Raw genomic sequence first — 27,559 nt, 5'->3', positions numbered from 1 at the left:
TCGCCTTAATATCTTAATGCACATCCTACTTCAGCAGATCAATCAGCCACAAATGCTGGTCTTAAGACTATTTTAAAACTTTCTTTGTTGTCTTAACTTTTCTGATTGATGGTGAAGCCTTCTGAAACTAGAGTGAATATTAAAGAACACGTATAAAGATAGAATAGATGAGCTGCATCAAGGCAGAATTTGTCTTTGTTTATGATTGACTAATTATAACCAATAGGCCGCGCAGACTTTATTTTTCTATTGGTTTATCTTTATCTAAAACCCCTTCATACACATTCTTTCCTTATTATTAAAGAACACAACATGTAAAACATCAGCCTACTTGACAGTGTTGTCGCTTTAAATTAATAATCTTATTTATGGCTCTTTTACCGTTTTGAACTCACAATAAAAATCCCATTAGCCTTATTGCAACTTGATAAAACAGCAAGTCCAGAGACAATGTGTAAGGTCATACATTTGTGTCAAGCAGCGGAACAGAGGTTTGTGGACATGCAAAAGCTGAAAACAACCTCTAGAGCCAGGCCTCAACATCCAACCTCAGTTTCTAAACTCAGCGATGTGTTTTTTGCTTTTTGTTAATAGGATCGAATCAGTCGTTCAGTACGTTTGTAGAGAGTGTGGAGTCCTCCACAGCTGCATATTTAACTCCATTGTTTTAAAACAAGATGTTTCACAATCACATGTTGAAACATTACTGTCAATTATGAGTAAATCCCCAATCCAAAAAGGGCATGTTAACCATAACATTTCACACGATAATTAATACGTTTATATTAAAATGTCAGGACATACTGTAAGAACCACATCAGCATGAGGGGCCACTGCCAGTATCAAAGAGCAGCTGCAGTGAGACGCTGCCTGATCATATTCTGACCACTCACAGTCTGATGTTGGGAATTGTCCCTTACTGCTGTACAGTAGGACCACTAAATGCCTGTTCATCACTCATTAATACTTCAGCACAGTGAGTCTACAGTATCAGGGTTGTTTAATCAGTGTGAGTGTGTCCTCATGTAGTGCTGAGTGAAATGTGAGCAGCACTGTCTCATCCCCCCCTTCCTCCCCATGTTGCTGATGGTAACAATAAGAGAAAGGTGATAGCGTTCTCTCCGACTTCCTCACTCTTCTTTCTCTCGCTTGAACTCATCTCCTGTCCTCCTCCTCCTTCCTTTGTCTCTCTGTCTGTCTCTTCTTTGCTGATGTTACAGCACGGAAATAGTAACCTTGGCATTTCCTGAGCGCCACCCTGGGAGCTTCCTGGCACTTTGTGGCATCATTCAACCTCCGGCAGCCTGCGACTCACACCAGACACATCCAGGTAATGGATATGAAGGATGTTATAGAGGCAGGTTCATTTGACGGCCGTATGGTAGGTATGAAAGGTAAAAGATTTCTGGCAATTCTCCAGTAGAGTTGTCGGGATTCTATCTTCATTTCCATTTATCCCTTAATGAAACTAGTTTGATAGTAGGAAGGATGTGCCTGCAGTCCCATTAATAAATTGTATGTTCAATCTTGATCAGTCCCAATATTAATCATGTGTTTAAGAAACAGATGTAGCTTAAACATTTTTCAAGTAAGAAGGGTAATACAATCCTTAAAGGTCTCCTATTATACAGTTTTTCATCAATATATTATAGGTCTCAGATATATACTAAACATGTCTCTGAAGTGTTTGGCTCCAAATACCAAACAGATCATGCCTTGTAGCATCCCATAAACCCCTCTGTTTCAGCCCTGTTTCAAAAGTGCTGATTCTGTGTCTTTTACTTTAAGTCCCTTACACACCAAGCCGATTTCGGCAATCGATAGATGTCGGGCCGTCGATGAGCGTCGTGTCGCCCTACTCAGATTGGTGTGTCTTGGTGTGTCCCGCCCCGTTGTGTCTTTTCGGCCGTGCCGACACCTTCCGCCGCCGATTCGACATGTTGAATCGGGAGGCTGTCGGTAAAAGGCCGTCGGCTAAAGAAATCAATCTGATTGGCTGTTCAGCTTAGCAAATCAGTGCATGAGAAGCGAAACGGAAGTGAGGGATGCAAACAAACTATTAAGAAGGCAAATCTGAGATTTAATTCAACTCCAGCTCTCGACACCATGCTCAACACAGGTCCGGGAAAGCCCCATGAGCTTCTCGCTGTAGAGTGAAAATGGAACGCACACGCTATTCGGTGTATCACGCAGTCTGTCTTCCGGTTGTTGCCTCTCTGGAATGACGAATACACACTACCGCCGCCTAATGGTAAGGAGAGTTATTGCCACTCACGCATGCGCAGTTCGTACATGCAACTTGGCCGTTGGCTGAAGTCTTTGCGGTGTGTTCCAGTGTGAAACATGGCCAAAACGCAGGAGACGTGAGGCGACGTGAGGTGACATTCCGTCGGGATGTGTTCTTTGGTGTTTTTTGGTGTCAGTTTGGTGTGTAAGGACCTTTAGATGAAAATAAGGAGCCACTCCTAACACCCCTCTGAGAGATATTTGGTTAAAAAGAACACAATGGTGCTCTAGGAGGAGCTTCAGGTGATAAGGTGGGGGGCTGGGGGGGGTTACCTTGGTTGGTTATTGGCTAATGGTTACAAAAGCCAAACAATCGTTATGACATCATAAAGTGGCCAACATCTGATCAGCTCATTTTCAGACAGGTTTTTATATAAATGGATCAGGACAAAAAGAGAGGGGTTCTTTGTTCCTGAAACTTTCAGAATCTCTTTTACACAGAGGGGACACGTATGTATAAAAGACGTAAAAAGTGGATTTTGCATAATAGGTGACCTTTAAAGACACCTCTCTTGGCGCTTGTCTCTCTTGCTATCACACTTGGGTTTGAAAGATGCAGAGGGGTTCATTCCCAGGTCAGCAACTTCATCTGCTGTTCTCTAACTTTCTCTCTATCTCTGTTCAAATTAAAACGACTGAGAAATAAAGCATTTTACACCAGAAGCTAACGGGCGTTTAAAGTTTTTCTCATTAATATCATGTGTGCTGTCATTCAAAGCCCCCGGGGCCATGGCTCATGGTGATAGAGCCAGGTAATGGATATGATTGATGTTATACAGCTGGTATCACTTTTAGGCCGAATACTGAATAGTAATGCAGAAAGACTGACACTGCTCTTTCAAGGAAGACGTCTTATTTAACCTCAGGTGACCTCTGATTTGCTAATGTGTTTGAAACTATCGTGCTTTAAACATGAAAAAAGGCAAAACAGCTAAATTGGAGAACATGAATAGAACACGGTATGGCGACTGGAAATTCCGTATTAACGTTAAGTTTAATAAATCTTATCTATATGTTTGTGATGGTACTCTTCCCTGTGAAATTGCTTACTGTAGGTCAATATTTGTTAATTTTGTACGCGCTCTTATCTGATTATCTGATCGAAAAACACTCACACAGTCCAGATTAGGGAGATTAGTTGTTTTTTAGTATTAAACCCTTTATACATTTTCTCAGAGGATTTAGGCATGGACTGACAACTTTTCAGCGCCCCAATCCCAGACTTTGTGTTACCTTAGATATATAATAACCACCCCAGTCAGATATACAGACTCTAAATGTGTGTGGTTATTGAAAGTGTGAGAATATTTCAGTGTGTTTGTTCTCACCTCCACTTTGTGTGATGTAGCGCACCCATGGTAATGCCTGGTAACCGCTCTTCTCTATAATCTTAAGGTAACGCACCTATGCAACACACACAGGTTAAATATAGTTATTTCACTTATTCACTCACAAACCACCACCAACATAGTGTTGTATGTTTTAATGAGTCTGTCCTTGCATATAATAATTATTAATGTGCATTAAAAACAGTTTATTTATGAATATGGTTATTTTATTCTTAGAGACAAACTGAAGGACTAATATTTCTAAAATAGGTTAAGAAACATCGTGAAGTTAAAAAAGAAAATGTATTTATTGATGCATTTCACATTTTACAGAACTAAATAGTGAGCTACACGCTAATGTGGTTATTTTTTTAAAGAAATAATTGTGTAATGGATGTTAATAAAGGGACCCACCTGAATCCCAGACACGGTGAAATAAGGAATCTCAAAGTTAACTGTGATTGGTATCTTTGCCTCCAGCTCACCACTGTCCACACTGGGCAGCCCAAAGTGTGCACGCATCATATACTCCTTACCACCCTACATGTGCAAATACAGAGAACAAAAACACAAAGCTGTATCTGGTCACACAGACAACAATTAGAGTGATACTGTTCAATACGCCCTGCAGATAAAATGGTTTTGTTTGAGGAGTCATTTTCTCTTCTACAACAAAACACACGTTATATTCATTGCAATCTTAGTCAACTTCCATGTCAAGAAAAGGTCAATCAGTAGTCCATCTATGGGAATTAAGATAGATGCCAGACTTTTCCAGGAAATAAGCACAAGAAACAGGTTAATCATTCCTTATACCAGCCATTGTCAAATATTATTCAAGCCCTGACGCTGCTAGTTAAGGATTTGGTTTGTTGCAAATCAGTCACCAAACTGACTTTAAGGCATGGCATTTGGTTTCAAATCAAGGATTTATTACTAAATATGCAAGAATAAAAACTTTTAGTCACAATTAAATCTAAGTAATATTTTTTTATCAGGTAATGTAGTATGGGTGTTGTCTTATTATCAGCTTTATTGAGAGTAACCTGATAACAATAACAAACAACCCACAAGTTGCCATCACATGATGATAATGTTAATGTTGTTTGGGACATCATCTTTTTATAGCCGAGTCTTGCCCTCTTCGAAGAATAAAAATCTCAGATGAAAACAAATAAAGAAACTCTTTCTTGAAAATAAACAAGTGTTCTGGCTGAGAACTTTTCTTCTACTTGTCGTTATAAGGTTGATGTGGAAACCTTATCTCTTTCCTACAGCTGATAAGAGAAATATGAATTGTTTGCATAATATTATAAATAATAAAATGAGAAATTGATGATTATGAAATAGCTGAAGGCAATTGCAGTTATTTCTAAAAGCTCTATGTGCTCTCACAGGAAGTGAATTTGTGTTTGTTATCACAACAAGCCACTGCATCACCTTTGTTTCTTTAAATCTCCTTCAAACATTAGTTAAGTATGGTTTCCTGAGAGAATATAGAGTTTTATAGTGTCCAAAGGTTGATAGAGACAGAAAAGAGTCATACACCAGCTGGAAAACAATACGTCATCAGCTGACAGGATGAAAACATAATGAATTACTGAGGAGATAACAGAACTTTCCAGATAAACGAAACCGCGACTGAGTTAATGCTGTTCCACATTTTTTTTTTTTAGATGTGTGAACTTGTTTTTCTCTATATTTTAACAGCAAACGTTTTTTACAGGATCCAATGGATAAAATATGAGTGTGATTTGTTTTGTTTTTGGGGAGGCTGATTGAAAGATTTGAAAGATGTCTAATACTTGCCAGATTAAAAATACAAGTTGTTTTTCTGACAATGGGAGTTATGAAGTATTATCAATCATAGAAGGAGTAGTAAGATGGATTAATTAAGGTAAAGTAGCAATACCACCATGTAGAAATACCTTGATATGTATTTTAGTTAAGTGAAATTACAATCATTTTACAACCAAACGTAGCAAAAGTAAAATCACTCATAATGACTATGAGAGGTCAATTTAGGGACTATTTCAATAGTCCCTAAATTGACTTTACTTTACCTTATGACTATTTACAAATCAATGTGAATATCACTTAAGTGTTACAGCTATTGGAGCTTATGCCAATACCTTTATGCTGTTTGTTAGCTTTAACTAAGTCTTATTTTGAATGTAGGGTGAAAGTAATATTTGCTTCTCAATTGTAGTGGAGTACAAAAATAAAGCAGCAGAAATTGGAAAGTAAAAGTACCTTAAAATTATACGGTAGATTTACTTAGCTACTTGCCACCCATGTGTATCAAACTGAGGCTCATCAGACTTTCATCTGATATTTGACATAGTTAGTTTTGTTATATTTGTGTAAGTTGTGATATGTTGTTGGCATACTAACAGGGAAGGACTTGATGTTCCACTGCACCGCGTTCTTCTCGGGCACCCACTTGGCGCTGCCTGTGCTGGTCTTGAACTTGGGTGAGTCAGCATCACTGGGCACTGGCACCATAATGGACACATTGTTGGCAGTGGAGCGGCTCTTGAACTGACCTCGAGCCTGTGGAAGGACACAGAGGACAGAGTTCAAATGTCATCTGAGATCTTTACAATAAAGAAAGGGCGTCCAAATTCAGATCAATACCTAAATGATTATTCAAACTTGTTATTTTGAGTCTGTATTCCTCAAACAGATGGTCAGAGGTAATCCCCTTCTGAAGGGTGTGTCATAAATACTAATCAAGTTGCAGTGAAGTGGATAAGCTTTTGCCACTGTGTGTGTTTTTATGTGACACTCATCCTTACCTTCACCTTGATTTCCACACGGCTGTGAGAGAACTTCTCAATCACACTCTCAATCCATATGAGAGGCTTCACCTGTCAGAGGGAGAGAGTGGACAAGGTCAGAAGGGGAGAGCGCAGAGCTGAAGTGCATCACTACAACACACATCACCAATGACACAGTGGACAACAGAGAGAGAGATTGTGTTTTTACAAGGGAGACAAGAACTGCTTGCAGCGCCCCTTTAACATCTTCTGTTCATTAAACACCATGTCAGGAGGAGTGGAAATACTGAATCTTGCAACATAAAAACTGTCATTGTTACTAGGCATTCAAATGTGTTGCAGCCACAAAGATTCTTTCTTAGATATTACTTTATTAGAGTAAAAGTTTGGATGTCCACTGTAAATGTCCCCTCTGTGGGACTAATTCTCTTTGGAAACGAATGACAGTATATCTGATGTTGTATTGACACCTTGTGGACATCATCTTTAAGATATATGCATTTCTCTGGTTAGCTTCATTTCGGTTACATCATTTTGTTGACACAGCTTCTCATGCTTCCCTGAGGTTTTATTTTCTATCATGAAGCTCCACAGTAATATGATCCAGGGTAGGCTTTGTTTTTGATAAAACTTTATATATAAGGCAATTTATTAATTTATAACAACAAACTATATCAGCAGTGACAGTAACATATAGACTATTTCAAATGTTTTACAGCTTACATCGCTGAAAGTTAAATCAAAACAAATAACAAAAATACAACAACTATATTTGTAACATTTAATAAGAAAATGACATAATTATTGAGTTATATTTATATGTTTGTTTACTTCAATATCTGTGATAAATATTACGATGGAAAATATGACAAAAAAAGTCTACAAAATAATAAACTTTCTAGCTTGTGTCTGTGTACATGCCTTACTGTGAGACAAATTAGACGTGTGGCGTGTGCGTGTGCGTGTGTGTGTGTCCTACTCACCGTCGTGTTAAGGCGGTAGGACATGAGCTCGCTCTCGCCGTCGGGGGGGATGAAAGAGATGGTGCGGTCGTTCTCGAAGCGTGACAGACGGACACACTGATGAAACTTCACATCCTCCAGCTCCACTGCCTTACTCTTCTCTCCTGACACACACACACACACACACACACACACACACACACACACACACACACACACACACACACACACACACACACACACACACACACACACACACACACACACACACACACAAAACAGATTGAGAGCCTTCCACGCAGTCTTAGGGGGAATCAAGGTCAGGGAAATGATGACAGACAAACATTCACACTGTCTTTCTCTCTCTCACAGGGTGTACATCACCAAGTATGCCCTCTTCTTGTCCCCCACGTCAGCTGCTACACACAAACAACCTCCAACCTGCTGCCATGCCATCATCTCCTTCCCCACCGAACACTATTCTGCCTCACAAACACACCCACACAAACACAACAAAGTAAATAAACATTGTACTATGAGCGAGAAAATGACACTTCTGACAGCAACACCAATCTATCTCCCTAAGAGGCGTTGCTTCATTACCCTGCCAAGGAAAAACAACATTTGCTTTGTTGTCAAAATAGTGATATACTGTTTATGAAATAATTCCGCCTACTAAACTAATGCAGGGTTTATATGTTGGTCTCTTTCAGGAAACACGCCTACAGGGAAGTCTTTATGCCAATGGGACTGTTTTTCCCCACTACATCATTAGTAATCTGACTTTGTACAAAATCATTTGTCAATTGAGGTGTTTAAACCAGACAAACACACAGCCACATGGGGAGTTATTAGTCCTTTGTTTATTGAGGGAAAAATACTGTGTAAAGCAATAATTCCTAACACTTTGTTGCTGGATAAAGAATAAATAGTTTAGAGATGCAACCACTACATCACCTTGGATCTGGGAAACTTGGATGGAAAAATGGATGAACGTTTCTGACATTTAATTGACCAAACAATGAGCCCAATAATTTAAAACATAAATCGGCAGATTAATCCATTATTGGATTATGGAGTTACGAAGTTTGGATCATAATAAAAGATACAAACAGCAACAATAAAAAAAGAGACAGAAAATTGTAAAAGTTCATTCTTTTTTACAAGAAAGTTCTGCAGTTAATTCCCTATTTTGATTAATTGAACAGTTGATCAGTTTGTTAGTATCCTTATTATTATTCATTGAGTGTAATAAATGTCCCTTGTCATCAGTTTGCTCAATGAACATGATGTCAGTGGGTAGGCGTGTGGCGTAGTGGGTTGTCCGTAGGTGTTGGGATCAGGGGGTCACAGGTTCAAATCCCACTGCAGTCAGCATGTCGTTGTGTCCCTGGGCAAGACACTTCACCTCAAATTGCTCATGGGGATTGCCCACAGTATGTAAATCGCTTTGGATAAAAGCATCTAACAAGTGACATTTAATGCACAGTTAAGAGTATGGTAGTGACATAGTCAGTGACCAATTAAGCAGCTCTATAAACTTGATCTAACTTCAACTTTAGAAACTCCACAGGAGCACTAGAGAGCCTACTGTACTATACACACAAATCAGCACATTGTGTCGGCTGGTTCATTTTAACTGTAAAAATAAAAACAGGCTTTCCTAGACAATTTTTCTCGAGGGTGGAGCAAGAGTGCAAACTGTGGCAAAAGGCAGTTTTGAGCGTAACCTCCTCAATGGTGGCATCTTTATTCTGCTGGAGAAAGCTGCTGTTCTCCTCCTCTGTGGTTAATAGAGGGCGCTGAGTAGGAGAACACTGCTGTAATAACTGTGGGCCTTTGGGCCTTAAAGCAAATCCCCCATTCAACAGTCACACCTGCTCTGTATACCAACCTGGGCCAGCACTGTAGGGGACACGGTGTGTGTGTGTGTGTGTGTGTGTGTGTGTGTGTGTGTGTGTGTGTGTGTGTGTGTGTGTGTGTATGTGTGTGTGTGTGTGTGTGTGTGTGTGTGTGTGTGTGTGTGTGTGTGTGTGTGTGTATGTGTGTATGTGTGTGTGTATTTCTTTATCTCCTTCTTTATTGTTTTATTTCTTGAGAGAGTTGACGTGCAGTCGTGCATGAATGTTTGTTTGCTAGCTGCACCATCCTTTATTGATTTCGCGCTAGCTTGCGAGTGTGTGTGTGCGTATTTGAGTGTGTGACATTTCCTCATGTCAGAGAGTCGGCTGGGTGAGGTCAAAACACTCCTGAACAAGCAAAGCAGAGAAGCCCTTTAGAACGGTATCCGGATCTCTCCCTGTCTCTATTCCAGTTTGTTTTATGTCAGTAACGAACACAGAAACACGCAGGCACGACTGCACGCAGAGTTATCAAAAAGACAAGAAACAAAGGTCATACGGTGCACTCTCTGTCACTGCGAGGACCTCAAGAAGAGACAGGTGTGTGCGTGTGTGTTTGTGTACATCCCAGGTGGGGATTGAAGATGCAGCAGTGTCCCCTGTGGTTCACCTTTAAGGCTGCTCTTCCCTGTTTCTGTGCTTTTAATACACAGCAGCAGACAGGAGGAATCTAATCTGTGTTCTGTCTGCTGTCTCTACTGAACTGTTTAATGGCATTTTGAAAATGTTTTCTGTTCCAAAACCTCTTACAGTGCTGGGATATTGCTGGAGGCGTCAAGAAAATACAGAGAAACTTAGCATTTAAAAGTGGAGGAAACAGGATATTAGGGGTGTGTCGATAAATAGGGAAATAAGGACAATAATTGGTTATAGCCTGATTCTCAGCTCATACAGTTATCTTAAAGAAAAAGCAAATAGTCGTCAAAACAAAACACTTATCCCTATGATATCAAACAAACACACCCCTGATAAGTAATTGATCTAAGAGACATGTGAGAAGGTGTGGAAACTCATGTATGTCAAATGATCGAATATTTGATATAAAAAGCCACATTGTCTGTACTGACTGAAGGCTTTTTGTGGGCTGTGTAATTTCATGCACAAATGTATGTCAGTTATTTCCTTGTAGCGACAGATCTGGATTTCTGCCAGCAGAGGGCAGTGTTATAGGATTTATAGTTTCTTTCATGATTTGGCTGCCTCCTGCTGGGATAAAATGTGCAGATCAGGCAAATGACTGCGAAATGATATGTAAAAAAGTGTAACTGCTGAGGATGAGAGGGCAGAACCCATTTTAATATCTGTATAAACATTCAGCAGGAGTGTCTGTTGCTGTAAGTGTGTTTGTTTGATCATTATTTGTGATAATCTTTACTCCGAGGATGTGTTTTTCCCAGACTCCGAAACACAGCGGGTGGATTGTGTGCTGCATATACAGGATATCCAAAGACCCTCGCCTTTCATCTGCAGGGCTGTAGCCTGGGGGGGGGGGGGGGGGGGGGATTAACTGAGAGGCAAGGAGGCTAGACAGTGATGGAGCCTTTCCTCTTCAGTTGGAAGCGGTAGGGGGGAGGAAAAAGAGAGGGAGTAAAGAGGGAGATGAGAGGGAGAAGGGGGAGAGAGTGCACGACCAGACAAGGGGAGATGTTGCAGTAGGAGACGTTATTGGAAAAAATTGGGAAAGTAGGAGGAGAGGGGGAGGGAAGATGAGGAAAGATGAAAGCTAAGCTGAGTGTGAGATTTTAAGTGAGGGGGTTTAGACAGAGAGAGGAGGTGAAAGTGTGAGTGTGAGGCTGAGTTCAAAGCAAGTGCTCATCCATCAACCAGGAGCACATTTACATTTCTTTTTGGCTTTTATCAGAATTCTAGCAGTAGGAACTGTATATTTAGAGTACATTCTTTTATTTAAATTACAATACAGCTTTCCCCACTGATAGTTTCAAGTTCTCCATCAAAAATGTCAAATCTTAAAAGCTTGAGATGAAAGAGAAACATTGAAGTATTCCTCTCGCATGTCACTGTCAGTATGTGAAATAATGTGTTGTGCAATCTTACTAGAAGTCTAACTGGAAGGGAAGATGGATAATGAGATAGACCCCGGTTTGGTGATGTAGACACAAACCACTAGACTACACTCAAACTATAAAAATTGCATTTTCCAGAAGCACGCGATTTGCATTATTGATTCACAATACACATACCCCAAGCATTATTTTAATTTAAGATATTTTTATGTCTCTAAATTGTCCACACTATTCTCCCCAATTCTCCTCTTATATGTGCTGAATGTGATTGAAGTGAAATGTACTGTTTATGTGACTCTAATACACGATCATTAGTGTTTCACTCAGATGTGTTGGACACTGAGCATGAGTCACTGTTACTTACTGCCTGTGATTTCAAACAGCACTTTGTCATTGAGGCCCAGTCTGAGTTCAGGCATCCCCGATAGGACCACGTTGAGCTTGATGGTGCCCACTATTTCACTCCGCAGCACATTGCCATTGGCGTTCACCTATAGTCAGAGGAGCAAAGAATCTCGTTGAACAAGAAAAGTATGGAATCACTCTTGAAGAATAGCATTCTGATCACTTTTATTAAGGCTATGATATCAGCTTTTAAGTCAAATCTCAGCAGAGCTCACCTTAAAGTACACAAGCTTTACTGTAAAACATTAAGTTGCTATATTTAAATAACGATAAACAGATCAGTAGTGCTGAATAACCACAACTGCTCAAAATTGATAGAAATAAAAAAAACAAGCTGGATCTACCATGCACAATCTGTGGGACAAGAGTGAAGAGCTCTCAGTATGTAGTGTGAGAAATGTAAGCAAAACATCAAGACGAAGAACCTCTGAAAACATTTGTGTGAAGTCCCTGGTTACAGAACAGGAAGCTGCAGCTGCAGATTTGTAGAAGTGCCTTATCAGTTTCCTTTTGACTCATAAAAATGAGCAAATTGGTCCATGAGGTGTTTCTTCAAGGACATTAGATTCAAGAGGAAAATCATTTCTCTTCCTGTGGGTTTTCAAAGACAGCAGCGTGTCCATGTATACAAAACATTTCCACTTCTTAGCTGCACGATATCTGGGGCCCTTGTCCGTTCTTCTCAATAGGTTTATTAAAGTCTTAGTGCCTTATAGCGTCACATTCTATCACGGATCAGTGGTTACTTTGTGTGAATCATAGCTGGCAGTAGAAGGTCAGAGAGATATAAATAAAACAATTATAAATAATTAGAAGAATATAATTACTCAACTTCTTATGAGTCAATTTTATTAATTGTTGGGAGGATTCATAACATGGCAACAGTGACACACTTTGCCTTAAGGAAGCACACAACTCTAAACCGAACTGTTAAATATAACCCATCATTTTTTATTTATCATCATTATGGGAGGATGATGGATAAAGCATATAGAACTGACATTGGAGTTAATACAGTAAGTGCATCAAAGGTATATATGAATATGTTCTGTTTGACTCCAGGTGGCCATTTGACATTCCGACCCTCTCCCTCTACTGCAATAGCATCCTCTACGGATTACCCAACAAAATCACAAATAAACTCCAATATGTCCAGAACTCCGCCGCTAGCGTGCTCACCTCCACCCGCCGCCGAGACCATATCACTCCATAATAATTACCACAAGCAAACCTCCTCCACCGTCACATCCCCACTCGTTGCCTAAAGTCCAGATATGCAAACACCCTTAAGACCACCAGGACCTCCTCCACCGTCACATCCCCACTCGTTGCCTAAAGTCCAGATATGCAAACACCCTTAAGACCACCAGGACTAAGCTCCAGACCTGGGGTGACAGGGTCTTATCTGCTTCTGCACCCTCCCTCTGGAACGCCCTCCCCAGCCGCATCAGACAGTCAACTGCTGCACCATCATTCAAACAAGCACTCAAAACCCCCCCCTCACCCACACCATTACTCTGCCAGTTCACGATGCAGTTCACCATTTTTATTTGTAATGTTTCCTATTCACTACATCGCATCTTTGTTTGTTTTGTTTATTGTTTTGTAAAGTGACTTTGGGTATCTAGAAAAGCGCTATATAAATTCACTGTATTATTATTAATATTATATGCAGGAAATGTGGTTGAGAAAACAAAAATGGTCCTCACCAGTAGATTGACTGACTCAATGACATCCATGAAGACTTCGTTCTTCCTGTACTTGATGCCCTCTGACCGCCACGACACAGCGTTGGTGACGGTGGCAGGAGGTCGAGGAGCCCCGATCTCCAATTTATGACCCTGCTGGGTGATGTACCTTGAGGAGAGGAAGGCAGAAAGACCTGTATGATCATTTGTCAAACTGTTTAGTAATTAAGTGTGAAGCACCTGAAATCCCACAAGGGCAAAGTCCTCATTAAGATGCCTCAGACACAGACAACATTTTAAGATAAGAAAATATCAAGAAACGGCTACAGCGTTTAATAATAATTTGATTTCCTGATCTCCTTAGGAGTAATATAATAAATCCTATCAACAAAATAAGATTCTTAATCAGAAAAATAAACAGCATAATGTTTCATAGTATTAACACAATCTATCTTCAGAATTTCGTTTTCTATTTTGTATTAATTACACCTCACGATTAAAATAAATTAGCTATTCTAGTCTAAATAAATTACAGAAGGTCGTTATTCATGTTTATTCATGGGCGTAGTTGAAAAAGGGAGATTTACATAAACCTATTGTGACTGCAGCCAAAGATAATATGACTTGCATGCATTTTTTACAGGATACTAAAATGTGTTGCTCATGTCTTGAACCACCAGGAAATAAAAGAACCACCACTTAAATAGGATTTGATGATCCAAAGATTGGACCTGGATTCATTGATATTGACCAAAGAAAAGAGATTAATACAGTTTAAAATAATAATAATCAATAATTATTGTAAGTGCCCTTGCCCAACTCTAGAAACATAAATCAGTTTCCTCTAATTATATATGAGAGTTATCAGCATGTGTTTTTCATTCCATCCATCCCTTCATCACTGCACAGTACAGCAGGCTGTCTCTTTATGTACAAGGTGGCTAGTTTGTTTTAACAACCTTCGTTCTGTGTCCAGGGAGACATGATGAACTGTCATGAGAATAGGATGCAGCTTAGAAAAACAACATGTGATCTGGCCTGTATTCAACACCTTCCCCCCTGCCACTGTTCACTCCTACTGCACAGCATACTTCTAATTTATGCCATCCGATTTCCACTGGAATATAATGTCCAACACATTTGATTGAAGTGTAAGTGATTATTTGGTTCATGTATTCATGGTGTACAACTTTTTTTACATATGAAACCAATGATCTTGGCTAGGAAACCTACAGTGTGGTGGCAACACTGTTGTACAATTTTCATAACTTAAACATTTCTTTTTTGTGTGGCTCTATCTTTAAGGAAATTCCACTCTCCCCCAAAACCTCTGACACCAACAAGGTGTTTGAAATGGTACCCTTGCTGAAATAGTGTTAAAGCAGACAGGGTACTAATCTTGGAATGACATTGTGCTTGTTATTCATGTCACCAATGACACATGTGATGTCTCATGTGCATGGGTATGTATGTATGCAGCCTTTTCTTTTTAAATAGAGCAACTGGAATGGAATCTGTGTTCCATGCAGTTTCTAATTTAGGAGAGGCTGCACATAGTTAACACGCCGAACCACCAATGTTTTTATCCTGCTGCAGACTACTTTCCATACTGCACTGTGCATCTGGTAACACACATTGCAATTGTATAATATATCTGGTTCTTGGTACAACTGTTCAAAATATAAAAACTGCTGTTTCGCTCAAATAACTAAACTGTTTTTCAGGATCCATTATCATTCATTTGGAGTTGTGTTTCTGCTGAAAAGATACATGTAAAATCAATATTTACACAGTTTTAGCTCAATTGTTGGTCCCTATCAACTACTGAAGTAAAATCTGTCTTTAACTGCGCAATGCTTCAGATTGTTCACCAGCTTGTTGCTGAGCAGGTAGTGTACAGCCATTCTTTAGAATTCCTTGTTTTCATTAATACGATGCTATGAGAGTTAAACAATGAGATGAAACTTGATGTTATCATCTCCTAATGTTTCCAATGTCAACACCCAAAAAGTGCTTGATAAACAAGTTTTAGAATGATTGACAGATTGAGGCAGTATGTTCTCCCTAGTTTTCTGTCCCAGTTCCTCCCACATACAGGGTGTCAAACCCATTTTGGTACTGTACACAGTAAAGAGCCAAGAGATAAAAGGCGTTGACAAGTGGGTTTGAGGTCGACTTATGGTTGTTTTTGTTGCTTCGCTGTTTGTTCTGTTTTGCCCTGATTCTCCCACGAAATGCTAATGAAAGAATCTGGAAGCAGAGATTGGCAGCAAACTGAGACATTAGCATAGCAATAGGAATCACAACAAACACACACACGCATGAAGATTCATACACACATATGAACACATGCATCCCTGCACTCTCACTTACTCAGTCTCTTACATCCACCCACACATACAAGCAAGCACTCACAAACAAACAAACACATATTTATACTTCACCAGGTAGTAAGTTTTATAATGAAAGTGGAAAGAAAAGCATTTTTTTTGTTGATTGGGTCATGAAAGGGTCAGACAACTAGAATAGCTTATAGACAGAGAATGACGGAATGGGTGTGTGTGTGTGTGTGTGTGTGTGTGTGTGTGTGTGTGTGTGTGTGTGTGTGTGTGTGTGTGTGTGTGTGTGTGTGTGTGTGTGTGTGTGTGTGTGTGTGTGTGTGTGTGTGTGTGTGTGAGATGACAGTTGTGTGTTTCCTTGGAGAAGAGCAGGGCCTTTCTGTCTGAGAGTCTCGAGTGTGTCCAGCTGACAGTGTCATTGTATCTGAGTGCCAATAGGAGCCTGGTAATTATCAGCCCTATTCAGACACTAAACACATATACACACACACACACACACACCTCAGCCTAACCTTGGAGCACAAACAGCAAACTAACTAGCCCAATCACATTTAAGACATTAAAAGGGTAAAATAATGTACAGTGAAATTGTGTGATTTCAAATATAATGTAACCATTGATTAGCAGCAAAGCGTATCATGTGTACACAAAACGAATGATACTGTGGTATTGTGAAGTAAATGTTCAGCATTCCAATTAAACATCACAGTGCACACTGCACTATGAACACATAACCTTTGTGTGTTTTAGTTAATTTGAGAATGAGAAACAACAAATAAAGCCAATGGCAAAACATAATCATTATGTATTATTACTTACCTGTCTGTTGGTCACTTACAGTATCAAGTACAAAGCTGGTATCTTACTTAAACATGCTCATGTTTTGTTCTTGATGGCTGGTACAGGTACCACTTGAGCTAATGGTCACATTAAAATCAGACTCGAGTGCCTTAGTGCATTACAGCCTTTGAGAGTTTTAAACTTTGACCTTACACCCTCATGTGCAGATTTAATGTTACACTTCAAATGCCCAAAGAGAGAGCCTAAACACATAATTGATAGTCAAGTTGAATGTAAATAATTAGGACCTTTTTCATGGTTAAGGAAAATCATTGGTACAGTAACTGATCCCCTCTGTTTTTCAGTCATGTAATGTCTCCTTACTCTTGTAGGATCTTGCTGTCTGTTGTCTGAGGGAAACCAAAGTCCATCACTTCGTCCATCAGCTCGTACACCGTCACAAAGTTGTCACGAATACTCTCCTCCTCAAGCTCCTTAAAGTACTCCTTAAATACCTACAAAGACATACAGACAGACGTAGTTTGACACACACTGCATGTTATATTTTCTAGCCAATTATGTATGTTTAGCTGATGCTTTTATCCAAAGCGACTGCACATGTAGCTATAAAATAGGCAAGTAGTTTTGCTGTACTAACGTGCTTTTTTATTGGTTGTTAAAGTGTAGATTTATGCAAGCTGTTGGCTTTATTCAAGAAGCAAAAACCTGTCATAAGATGTTTTATACAAAGTAGCAGCATCGAAAAGATAAACTGTATAGTCAATGGGAAAACAGCCAATGAAATAGAAAGGGTAGTTGCACCTCATGTTGTCAGGGGATAATGACAAAAGGCACCTTTCATGCTAGCCACAAATAAACATTAAAGAATGTGACAGGGAAGTGACCATATAGGGTCAAAATTGACGGTCCCAGCATATCTTATATTTTTTTGTTGATAAACATGTGACTTAAACTTGTAGATTTTCTGTAATGTTCTACTTGTATGAGCTTATTCTCATTCCACTGTACCTACTTTAAGCACAAGTAGTAAGTAGAAGACTTGGACTTATGCAAACAAACTTACCTGGATGATTTTATAAAGAAAAGAGTACACCAGAGCAGCGTTGGCATTCTTCTTCGTCATCGCCACCACTGGACAGACTGTTAAGAAACAACTATACATCTACAAGTGACAGTATTTGAGCTGAAAAACTAAATTGTACAAACTAGAAACTGTCGAGACGGAGACATGCAGTGAACCTCTATTAGTGTGCTGAGGGTGGTTGTGAGATGAATGCAATGAAATAAATCCTAAAAGAATGCATCACAGTAGCAAGCAATTGAGAACATGGCCACAGGGAGGTAAAACAGCTCACATGTCTAATGTAGTGCACTGGGAATACCACTTACTCACAACTGCAATATCATGCTGAATTAATAATGTGTAAGGAAATGTGACTGCCCAATGTTGCATTATGAGAGGATATATAGTGAATTACACATCACAGTGAATCAGTGTTAAAAAAAATAATTGGCTGTGCGACATGATGGGATGAAAGAGAAGCTGAGAAGCCGTCTGCTGCTGAGATGTGAAGCTGGAGACAGCTGAGGGTAGAGGCCATTCAGCTCTGTGTGTTAAAGGCTGTACTGTACATCGCTGCCAGGCCTGCTCGATTATGGCAAAAATTATAATCTCGATTATTTGAGTCAATAATTGATATCACGATTATTAAAAACGATTATCCATTTACTTTGAAAACATCAATTTATTGAAAAAAATGGAAACAGTATGTTTTTAACAGTTGATTAACCTGAACTTTAAGTATAATTCAACTGAAAAACCAATAAAAAATAAAATAATAATAATAATAAGAAGAAAATAATCGTTTTATTTCAATTACGTTGTTTTCGTAATCGTTGCAAGTCAAAATCGTAATTGCGATTAAAATACGATTAATGGAGCAACCCTAATCGCTGCTACATTTTATATGCAGACATGAACTCAGAAGGATACAGTAAAGGTTGCTGTGTTTGATCCACAGGAAGTGTGAGGAGCCATGGGTGACCATAGGTGTCATCTCCGCCTCCTCTTCTCTCTTCATCAGGATGGGCATAAAATGGTCGATCTCATTCATGTCCATGTTCCCCATGTAGTTACGGCAGATTAGCACCTGAAACCATAATGTTAAACACAATAAATGAAGTCCGAAGATATAATAGTTGAGCCTCAACACTGTCATTAAATGTGCATATATGCATGTATATGAAACCTGAACACTCAAGCTTAAACATGCTTACTGAATAACCTAAGGGATGGAGTTTGCACCATTTTCCAAACTATCTCGAAATGTAATGTTCAAACTGTGGGTCCAACTTTTGATCATGAATGATGAACGACCACCTTCTCAACTTGAAACAGAAGCCTAAGCCTACTTTACGAAAACTCAAGAAATGTTCAGGTTTTAAAAGAGCAGTCAATAACAAATGTGTCACTACCTTACATTAGAAATGTGTCCACCAGCAGTATGACTATGAATTAGTTATTATTATTATTTATATTATTACTCAATCAACATAAAAATAGAAATGGCAGAAAATGTTAGTTTTTAGTCCTTCAAATATAGCAATGTTCTGCTTTTTAATTTAGTAGGCAAACAACTGTAAATGAGGCTAGCTAGCAAGTCAATGACCTGGACACGTCTATTATTGCAGCTTTTCCCTATACTAAAAACAGAGACTCCTACAGTAAGACTTGTATTTCTGCCTTTGAAGCATCAAATGTCAATGCAAATTAAAAACATCTTTCTTTGTATCTAAGAGCCTGATATTGTGATGATTTTTTAAACATTATCTATTCTCTTTATTTTATGAAACCCCCTTATCTCCCTATCATAGTAACACACATGCACACAACACGCTGAGTCAGCAGTCCTGCTAGAGTCCAGACACAGTGAAATGAAGAAAGAATACAAAGCTTCTACGTTTGACTGATCTAGAGGACATGCACGCACGCAGACACAACGTCCCCCCTTTCTTTAATAGAGTCTGTTGCACAGGGTCACACTGGAGCGCATACAACAAAGGCATGAGGAAATAAGAAATGAACAAAAAGGAAATGCCTGAAAAGCAAAGTAATCTGGGGGAGAATAAAGGATATGAACAGGCCACTGCTCGGCTTCTGAGAGAGGAGACAGAATCCGCAAAGCAAAAAGGTCACAGGTCACCAGAGACGGAGAGTGAGGTATAAAGTATAATAAAAAATCTTTGCATCAAAAGAAATTGCAATACTGACGACCGCTGTAAGAAATCCAGAGGTTCACTTTGTAGTTCTGGAAGTAAACTTTGATGGAAAAACTTTACAGAAAGAATGTTGGAGGCAACTGAAGAAAGGTTAGTCTTAACGGCAAATGAAGGATGAGATCAGAGGATTTACTTTAACAGCATTTCTAAATGCAGAATCCATATCTACAATGGATTCAAAGCTAGTGTGTTTCACATCGACAAGTTAAGAGTTCATGCTATTTTAGTGCTGAAACAATATAAAAGTGACTCAATCAACTTAAAAATGAAAATAAATGAATAATCACATAATTATTAAATTAATACCTAGCATCTCATATGTGAGGATTGGCTGCCTTTAAGTTTTTGTTTTTTGGAAATGTAATGTCTGTGGGTTTAGGAAAGACTTCCGGGCAAAATAAGCAATTTTAACGATATCATCTTGACGGGTTTGTGAAAATGTGATGGCTTTTTTTGCATTCTTCTGGAATTATTCAAACAACAGGAGTAGTCCATTATTGTAAATCCCACTCATCCAAAACCTACACAGACCCACACTGCACTTATGGAGAGTTAAAAGCAAACACTGCATAGATTCCGGCCTCCACATTGTGCAAAATGCATAAAACCTTTGAGTTATTTCTCGTTTTTTGTAAAATAAAAAGGTTGATTTCTGCTTGAAGCAATACAGAAATTAGTCACAGAACAACACTATCAATGTGTTTCACTAATCCTGTGAGATTAAATCAACACATTTCTAAAGTAAGGTAGTGACACATTTGTTATTGACTGCTCTTTTACCCTTTCTGTAATTTAACATTGTTGTTAAATTGATGCGTGTTTGCCTTTTTTCTGAAAAATTGCATTTTCTTTTTGAGAGCTATTTCAGTCAGCTGAATGCGGAGATAGCAGCATGTTGAAGGTTCCTCCTTTGACAATACAAACTGTTTGGGGCTTGAAACTGTGAAAATTAAGTCTTTGCTACAACACAATCACAATGATGGTTTAGAATAGTTATTTTTGTACCTTTAAGTTGTTCAGGTTATTTGAAAGTCAACATATCATTGTGATGTCACGTTGGTTTGAATGTGTGTCAGTTACACTTAGTTTGAAAAAGAAAAACATCAGATAGTGTTGAATATTCAGCAGAGGCAGAGTATATCAAAGAGAACACCTCACACAAACAGTTAGCATATTTCATGCCCCAAAGCAGAGTGCAGCTACTTCATAATCCAGGTCTCATTAAATTCTACTGTGAGAAGGCACGATAATGTCTGATAACAACATTTCTGGGAAGTTGTGATGGCATTTACAAATACTTGCTAAATCAATTCAATCACATTCCCATAAATACATGATTTATATTTGGCATGTTTCTTAAACAGGTTGAAATAACAATAGGTTAGCATAGATACAGCTTTAATATAAAACATACTCTAGCAGAAATAACAAATGTAAAGAGGTAGAAGGGAAATAGGACTATAAGATAATAGGCAATGAAGATAGTTAAAAAGTAAAAGGATTTATACTGTAGGCTACTGATGATACCTTGTTTAAAATTGCATTTTCTACATCAGAATATCATACTGAGGTTATCCATTTCCGATAAAACTGTGAGTCTATTTTTGTTGGTAACAACATATTTTTCTTTAAAACAACTGGTGGCCTTAAAAGTCCCAAAGGGATTCTCGTTTCATGTATTTTTTTTATTGGGACACACAAGGCAATCAGTGACTTTTCACAATGTGTGAAATCAATAGGAACCACTCGCTCTGACGTCTAAAAGGTAAATGGCAACCTCACTGGAGTGTATCACTGAAAAGCAAACAGGAACAACCAAAGTCCTACAAAACTATTTTCAGGACGTTTGGAGAAAAATTGCAACACAAACCTTAAAGCATAACTCTATCAACACTGTGAGAGAAACCTCACAAAATGATAATTGTGATGATACTTTAGAGCAGGGGTCGGCAACTGGCGGACCGCGGTCCGCATCCGGACCCAGACGCAGACCTATACGGACCCGGAGTTATATCAATACATTAATAGGGGATTTTTCGGCGCCTCCCGCTTTTTTAACGCTGATTTGGATGACTTGTGTAATTCGTGGAGAACCGAAGAGTTTTCGTTTTGGGGGCGGGGGGAGTCCGTCCGTCAGTCCGACTTCTTCAAAAAAAAAGAAGAAGAAATCTAGACCGCAAAAATAATTAAACAAGGTTCCTTGAACACAACACGAGCGTAACGTGTCTTCACGTGGTATATGTCTCGTCTGAAATGAGTGCTGACGGAGAGCACCAACGCCGCTCCAGCTCTTCAAATATTGCAGTACCCATAAGGAGCAGTACACACCGCAGTGTTTGCGCGGCTGTGTCTTTAGTTGTAAGCACAGTGGCGATCTGTTGTTATTAGCATCTGGTTAGCTTGCTATGCTAACGAATTTAAAGTGCTTTTCTACAACCAGGTGGAAGAGAGCTCTCTCCTGAGAGGCTCAAATAACCTCAGCTCAGTGAGGTTCAGGCACACCTTGATATGATCATTAGTTATTAATGAGACTAAATAAAAAACAGGTATAAAATACTATATGACAGTAACAAAAAAGTTGTTGAAAATAACAAGAATAGAGTTTAAAAGGGGATTGATTTGTAAAATATCCCAAAATAAAAATCTGCTTAAGCTGCTGCTACACTTTATTTTATTTATCTAAAATTAAACACTTTTAAGATGCACATATTTTCAAAAGCTATTTTATTTATTTTCTCTATTTTATTTTGAAATGCAGCCCGAGAGGAACATTACACATATCCACAGTATTTTACTGTATATCTGTATAGTTCAATGTTAATTGACAATAAATATTGTTATTTATGAATTGTACTTTCTTTATTTGATTGGCAGTCAGTTGTTGATTACATGCAGACGTTGATACAGCTACAGGCTACTTCAATATATATCACACTAATTCATGAAGCAAGTTAGACATTTTGATGTTCCGGACCTTTGCATGGGGAGATTTTCTCTAACTGGACCTCGTTGCATTTTAGTTGAATACCCCTGCTTTAGAGTGACGAGGCTGTTAACTATACAGCTCACTTATAGATGAAATAATGGCACATTGAAGGCTGCAAAAAGGGCTAGTGAATTGGTCCATTAATTGCAACCAGTTAACATTGTGTATGCTCACAGTGCTTCTTTTTCTGAACAGCAAGAGGTTTGTTGTTGCTTAAGACTACCAATTCAACAAGAGTCAACACACAGGCAAGCTGGCAGCTCTGTAAGGCACAGCGGTGCATTGAGCTCACAGCGATGATGTTAAATTGCTGTCTTTCAGTTGATAGATTTATGTTTACCATGTTCATCATGTAAGCTTAGCATTTAAGCATGGTAATATTTACTTATAAACAGAGGGAACTACAGGCTGATTTCAATGCTATTAGTTTTGCAGGTATTCAGTCTTAAATCAAAGTATAGGACCATTTTAACATTTGGCCTTAGGGTGAAGCTCAAATACAAGTCAAAAGATCAGCAAATCATGAGGATTTATCTGATGGGCATCAAAAATGGAGTTACAGAAAAATGTATTATACTGTTGTTGTTGTTGTTGTTGTTGTTGTTGTTGTTGTTGTTGTTGTTGAGGTATTTCAGTCTGTACTAAAGTGGCAGCCACCTAAAAAGTGAGGAGCAAAACTGACTGAAAATATAGATAACTCATACATTTACACTTTAATGTGGATGAATGTACACTGATCAAAAACCAAACACACAATGGGAAACTATAGCAGCTATAGCTCTTTTGGAAGCACTGTTGTAAAACCTTACACTTTTATGCTTCTAGCTAATTAAATGTGCTGCTATTTCAACCAAAACTTCAGTCCGAACAAATAATGCCGTGCTGATTTCAATAGCGTGACATTTCAGTCTACACAGTGGGTCCCAGCAGCCAGCAGTGTGTGGTCTAGTGCCCAGGAGCTACAACTTGAGACATGAGGGTGGGGGGGGGGGGGGGAGGGCAGAGGCGGACACTGGCTTCTGTAGTAGCTGTGTGTTTTCAACCGTGTCTAGATATGTATGTACTGGAATGACATGTCTGTCTAGTTTTTGTTGTTATCCACGATGAGTTAAAACAACAGTTACAGAGGAGAAAGGACCCTCTCCTGGTCAGGAAAGAGGGGGGGGGGGGGGGGGGGATTAAAGGTGAAGAGATTCTGAGTTGCCCCAGGGCAGAGACAGATAGATAGGGAAAGAACAAGCCTTTAATCTGTACAATAAGACATCCAGGCTATGAGGGACTGATCCTTGTTCTTGATGTGTATTGTCAAGCATATAAGACTTCTTCAGCAATTCCTTTTCTAGCCCTCAAATTAATTAACCCTGTGAGGTTCAGATATCAAAATAGTAGTAATATCTGTGTCCTCTTTTATTTATACTATGCTAGAGTGCATATACATAAAACTCCAAGGCATTAAGAGATTCATTAGAAATGTATTTCATAAACAATTTTTAGATACTGCTAGTGATTTGAGAATGACTTCATTAGTAAATAATAAAATAATCCTCAAATGATTGGTCAATAACTTTCCTAATCAAAGGAGACCTATCATGCTATATTTGAATAATATATTCTCGGGCCATACCTATATAAGGTATATTTATAAAAAAAAATCTAAAAAATCAAATACCAAACAAATCATGCATTTTAGCCATGCCTCATTTTGCTCTATTTTCCTCTCCTCCACCCTGTCTTTGCATGCGCTGCAGCTGACCATGCCCCCCTGCAAAGGAGGGGGCCGAGTTACGAGCGTCATGTTACCATGCTGTTACCATGCCACGGCAACCTCTCATTCCCCTGATTGGTGGACAGTTGGCCATATAGGCGGAACTCCTCGTCACTGACGTCACACTATTTTCAAATCTGTATCAGTCTGTATCAGATCCGTTGTAGCCCCGTTTTTAGATATTTGGGTATGGAGGAAAAGAGAAAGGGTTGTGTTTTCTGACACTTGGTGAGTTCCCTGACACACCGGGGACACATATTCATGTATAAAAGACGTACAAAAGTGCATTTAGCTTGATATGTCCCCTTTAATTGTTTGGGCTATAAAGGCCACACAATAGACAAATGTGCTCAAACAGTATCAATTTTAGGTTTTAAAATTGCTTCCGGGTTGAATGACCAACAATTAAAAAATATTCAGTTTACAATGATATTCAATCTAAAGCAATGATTAATCTACCAATCGAGCAACTGCTAAATTAACTAGGATCATAACTTTAACTCTAGAAAATGAAGCATAGAAGTGCCTTAATGAGCTCATTCTACAGAAAAGGTGGAATCTGGGTGATACAAATCTGCTGAAATATATTCCTTCTAAACACATCTAAAACCTGTTAAATAGCAATAACTAACACTTAACTTGATGAATCCACAACAAGTAGAGCTTAACATATTTTTATTATTTTTATTATTTGTATACATTATACTAGCTTATTTATATACAGTAGGAACGTCACTGGTGTTACGTGTTACCAGGAAGAAGAGTAACACCAGTGAAGGTAACACCAGTGAAGGTAACACCAGTGACAATTTGGAGTCAGACCAAATATGGCTTCAGTCAATATCAAAATCGTTTAACTCTTCAATACAATACATTTTCCCATTCAAATGTTCACCCCTAGGGCTATGAAATGAGTAACACTAATGACAGTCTTGAAAGACGCGCGTAAAATTTGAAGATAAAATGACACCTTTAACAAACAAAGTAAGAAGTATCTGACTTTCCTTATGTCTTTGTCAACTGCACTGCCTCAAATGATCTCTTGTTACAGGAGGCACGAGACAGTAGCCTACATTACTTCAAAATAAAAGCGTTTTGTAGCAGTAAGACCAATGACGTACTTTTGGGTGACTGACATTTATTGGATATTATTAATAATAATTTGCATATGAATGAGATTTATTTATTGAAAAAAAAATATTTTAAATGAAAACTATAAGCTCCATTTCCATGTATGATCAAAGTGACAAGGAATTTCCTTGAACTTGGCATTTTAAATAAATTGCAATTTATGTATAACAATTATTTAAATGTTTTGATTTAGTACCATTGCAGACAATCTCTATTTATTCAACATATATAATGAATGTGAGTATTAGGTCAACGTCATGTATTTTGGTGTCTGCAAAAGTAAGTGACAGTACTTTCACCTTTTCTGTAGAATGACTAAATATCAACCTCATGTCCAGACCAGGTCCAGACACAAACAAAACACTATCCTATTAACTAAGGTAAGCCACATTGATTAGATAAGATATAAAAGAAAGAAAGAAAGTTTTAAACTTTGAAATAGGCCACAACACGTAGGCTACAATAAAGGCTGCATCGCCGCACAAGAACAAGCCCGTCTGAACACATAACACTGTTGAACGGGTTTGACCAGTTGAGCCTCTTCCTGACTGCTCTGTTTGCGTTCATACAGTCTCTGAGTTTAAGAATACCTAAGCAGGAAATGTCAAATTAAGTATACAGGCATATAATGCAGACAATGATGCAAATACCCTTACATTTATGGACTTTTTATAAGCGTACCTACTCTTGTCTTGCAGCAGGTGCTTCATTGACAACAGTGTGAACTTCGCCAACAACAAGTCGCCACAAACTTACCTTTCCCTTCAGGTCGAGGATAAATATCGCCGACGCCGACATCTTGGTGGATAGAGAATAATCCTCGAGAGCAGGAACTAGTCTAGATAATATGTAGGTCTACTGTAAAATATGGGTCACTTAAAGGGAGTAGTATTCGCTCCCATCATCCTGCTTCCTCCTCTCCTCCACTCCCTTCAGTCTGCGTTTCACTGCAACTCGCTGCTTTTCCGGAACGGAGCGTCAAGCTACATGTAGTGACATAAATATAACTTCCGGCGCTAAGTGAGTTGTTTTTTCCTAAATTCACCCACTATGACCAGTACAGTTACTCAAGCATTGTTTTTGCGTTGTTTTTGAAGTAGCCTATTTTATTTTAGGAATACAATTTGATTATATTTCCCCCATTAGCCACATTTACGGGGAGGGGCGTGGAGATATTGTTCCTTTTACTCTACATGTTTATTATTTCACAGCCATAGACAGACAGGCTTATGTACAGTTTAGATCAGGGGTGTCAAACACAATTTCATCGCGGGCCACATTCGCATAAAGTTTGCACTCAAAGGGCCGGTTGTAACTATATAAATATATTATATATATATATATATATATAAATATATTATATATATATGTATATATATATAATGTATTATATTACATTATTAACTCTGAATTGGATTACTATCGGATAGGATAATAACTTAGTAATTAACTACGTCTGAAAGGCAGCACAAGTCCAGGGGGGCAAATAATTGGAAGTCTCTTCAGTGCGCATGTCACAAAATGAGATGCATTGTGGGACATGTAGTTTACGGGCAACCTGCTTCTGTAAAGTGGCATGTAACCGTATAATAAACGTATTATATTCCTTGCAAGCTCTAAGCGGGGCTACATAAAATGAAGTCGCGGGCCGGATTTGGCCCCCGGGCCTTGAGTTTGAGACCCCTGGTCTAGATACTGTGGTAGGTAGTTGGTTAAAACGAAACTGATATAGGCTTAGTTTGTCGGGGGATATCTTACTTCTTCCTTCTCTCTGTCTATACCTGTGTACTCTCATGTTCCGATTAACCCAGCTTCCCCAAATTTCTTTCTTTTTGGTGTCTATATACGCCGGGATCCGGAGTCATGGATGATCCTGCGGTCCTG

The 27,559-nt window shown here is 38.7% G+C and overlaps 1 protein-coding gene across 1 annotated transcript in view; it reads right to left on the bottom strand.

Moving 5' to 3' along the window:
- ap1m3 (adaptor related protein complex 1 subunit mu 3) overlaps nucleotides 1-26,977 on the bottom strand; it is a 29,285-nt gene extending 2,308 nt beyond the window's left edge. Inside the window, exons 1-11 of the mRNA XM_079672707.1 lie at nucleotides 26,432-26,977; nucleotides 18,508-18,664; nucleotides 17,578-17,645; nucleotides 16,878-17,008; nucleotides 13,396-13,543; nucleotides 11,646-11,772; nucleotides 7,378-7,520; nucleotides 6,413-6,484; nucleotides 6,009-6,167; nucleotides 4,029-4,154; nucleotides 3,615-3,690 (exon numbers count right to left, since the gene is read on the bottom strand). Of these exons, the coding sequence (XP_079528833.1) occupies nucleotides 3,615-3,690; nucleotides 4,029-4,154; nucleotides 6,009-6,167; nucleotides 6,413-6,484; nucleotides 7,378-7,520; nucleotides 11,646-11,772; nucleotides 13,396-13,543; nucleotides 16,878-17,008; nucleotides 17,578-17,645; nucleotides 18,508-18,664; nucleotides 26,432-26,473 (1,249 nt within the window). The 5' untranslated portion in view covers nucleotides 26,474-26,977. The remainder of the gene's footprint in view (nucleotides 1-3,614; nucleotides 3,691-4,028; nucleotides 4,155-6,008; nucleotides 6,168-6,412; nucleotides 6,485-7,377; nucleotides 7,521-11,645; nucleotides 11,773-13,395; nucleotides 13,544-16,877; nucleotides 17,009-17,577; nucleotides 17,646-18,507; nucleotides 18,665-26,431) is intronic.
- Nucleotides 26,978-27,559: the final 582 nt, after the last annotated feature.

This window comes from Notothenia rossii, assembly GCF_949606895.1.
Source record: "Notothenia rossii genome assembly, chromosome: 1".
Classification (NCBI taxonomy): Eukaryota; Metazoa; Chordata; class Actinopteri; order Perciformes; family Nototheniidae; genus Notothenia; species Notothenia rossii.
The sequence above is the reverse complement of the archived record's forward strand: the minus strand, read 5'-3'. Positions and strand labels throughout refer to the sequence as shown.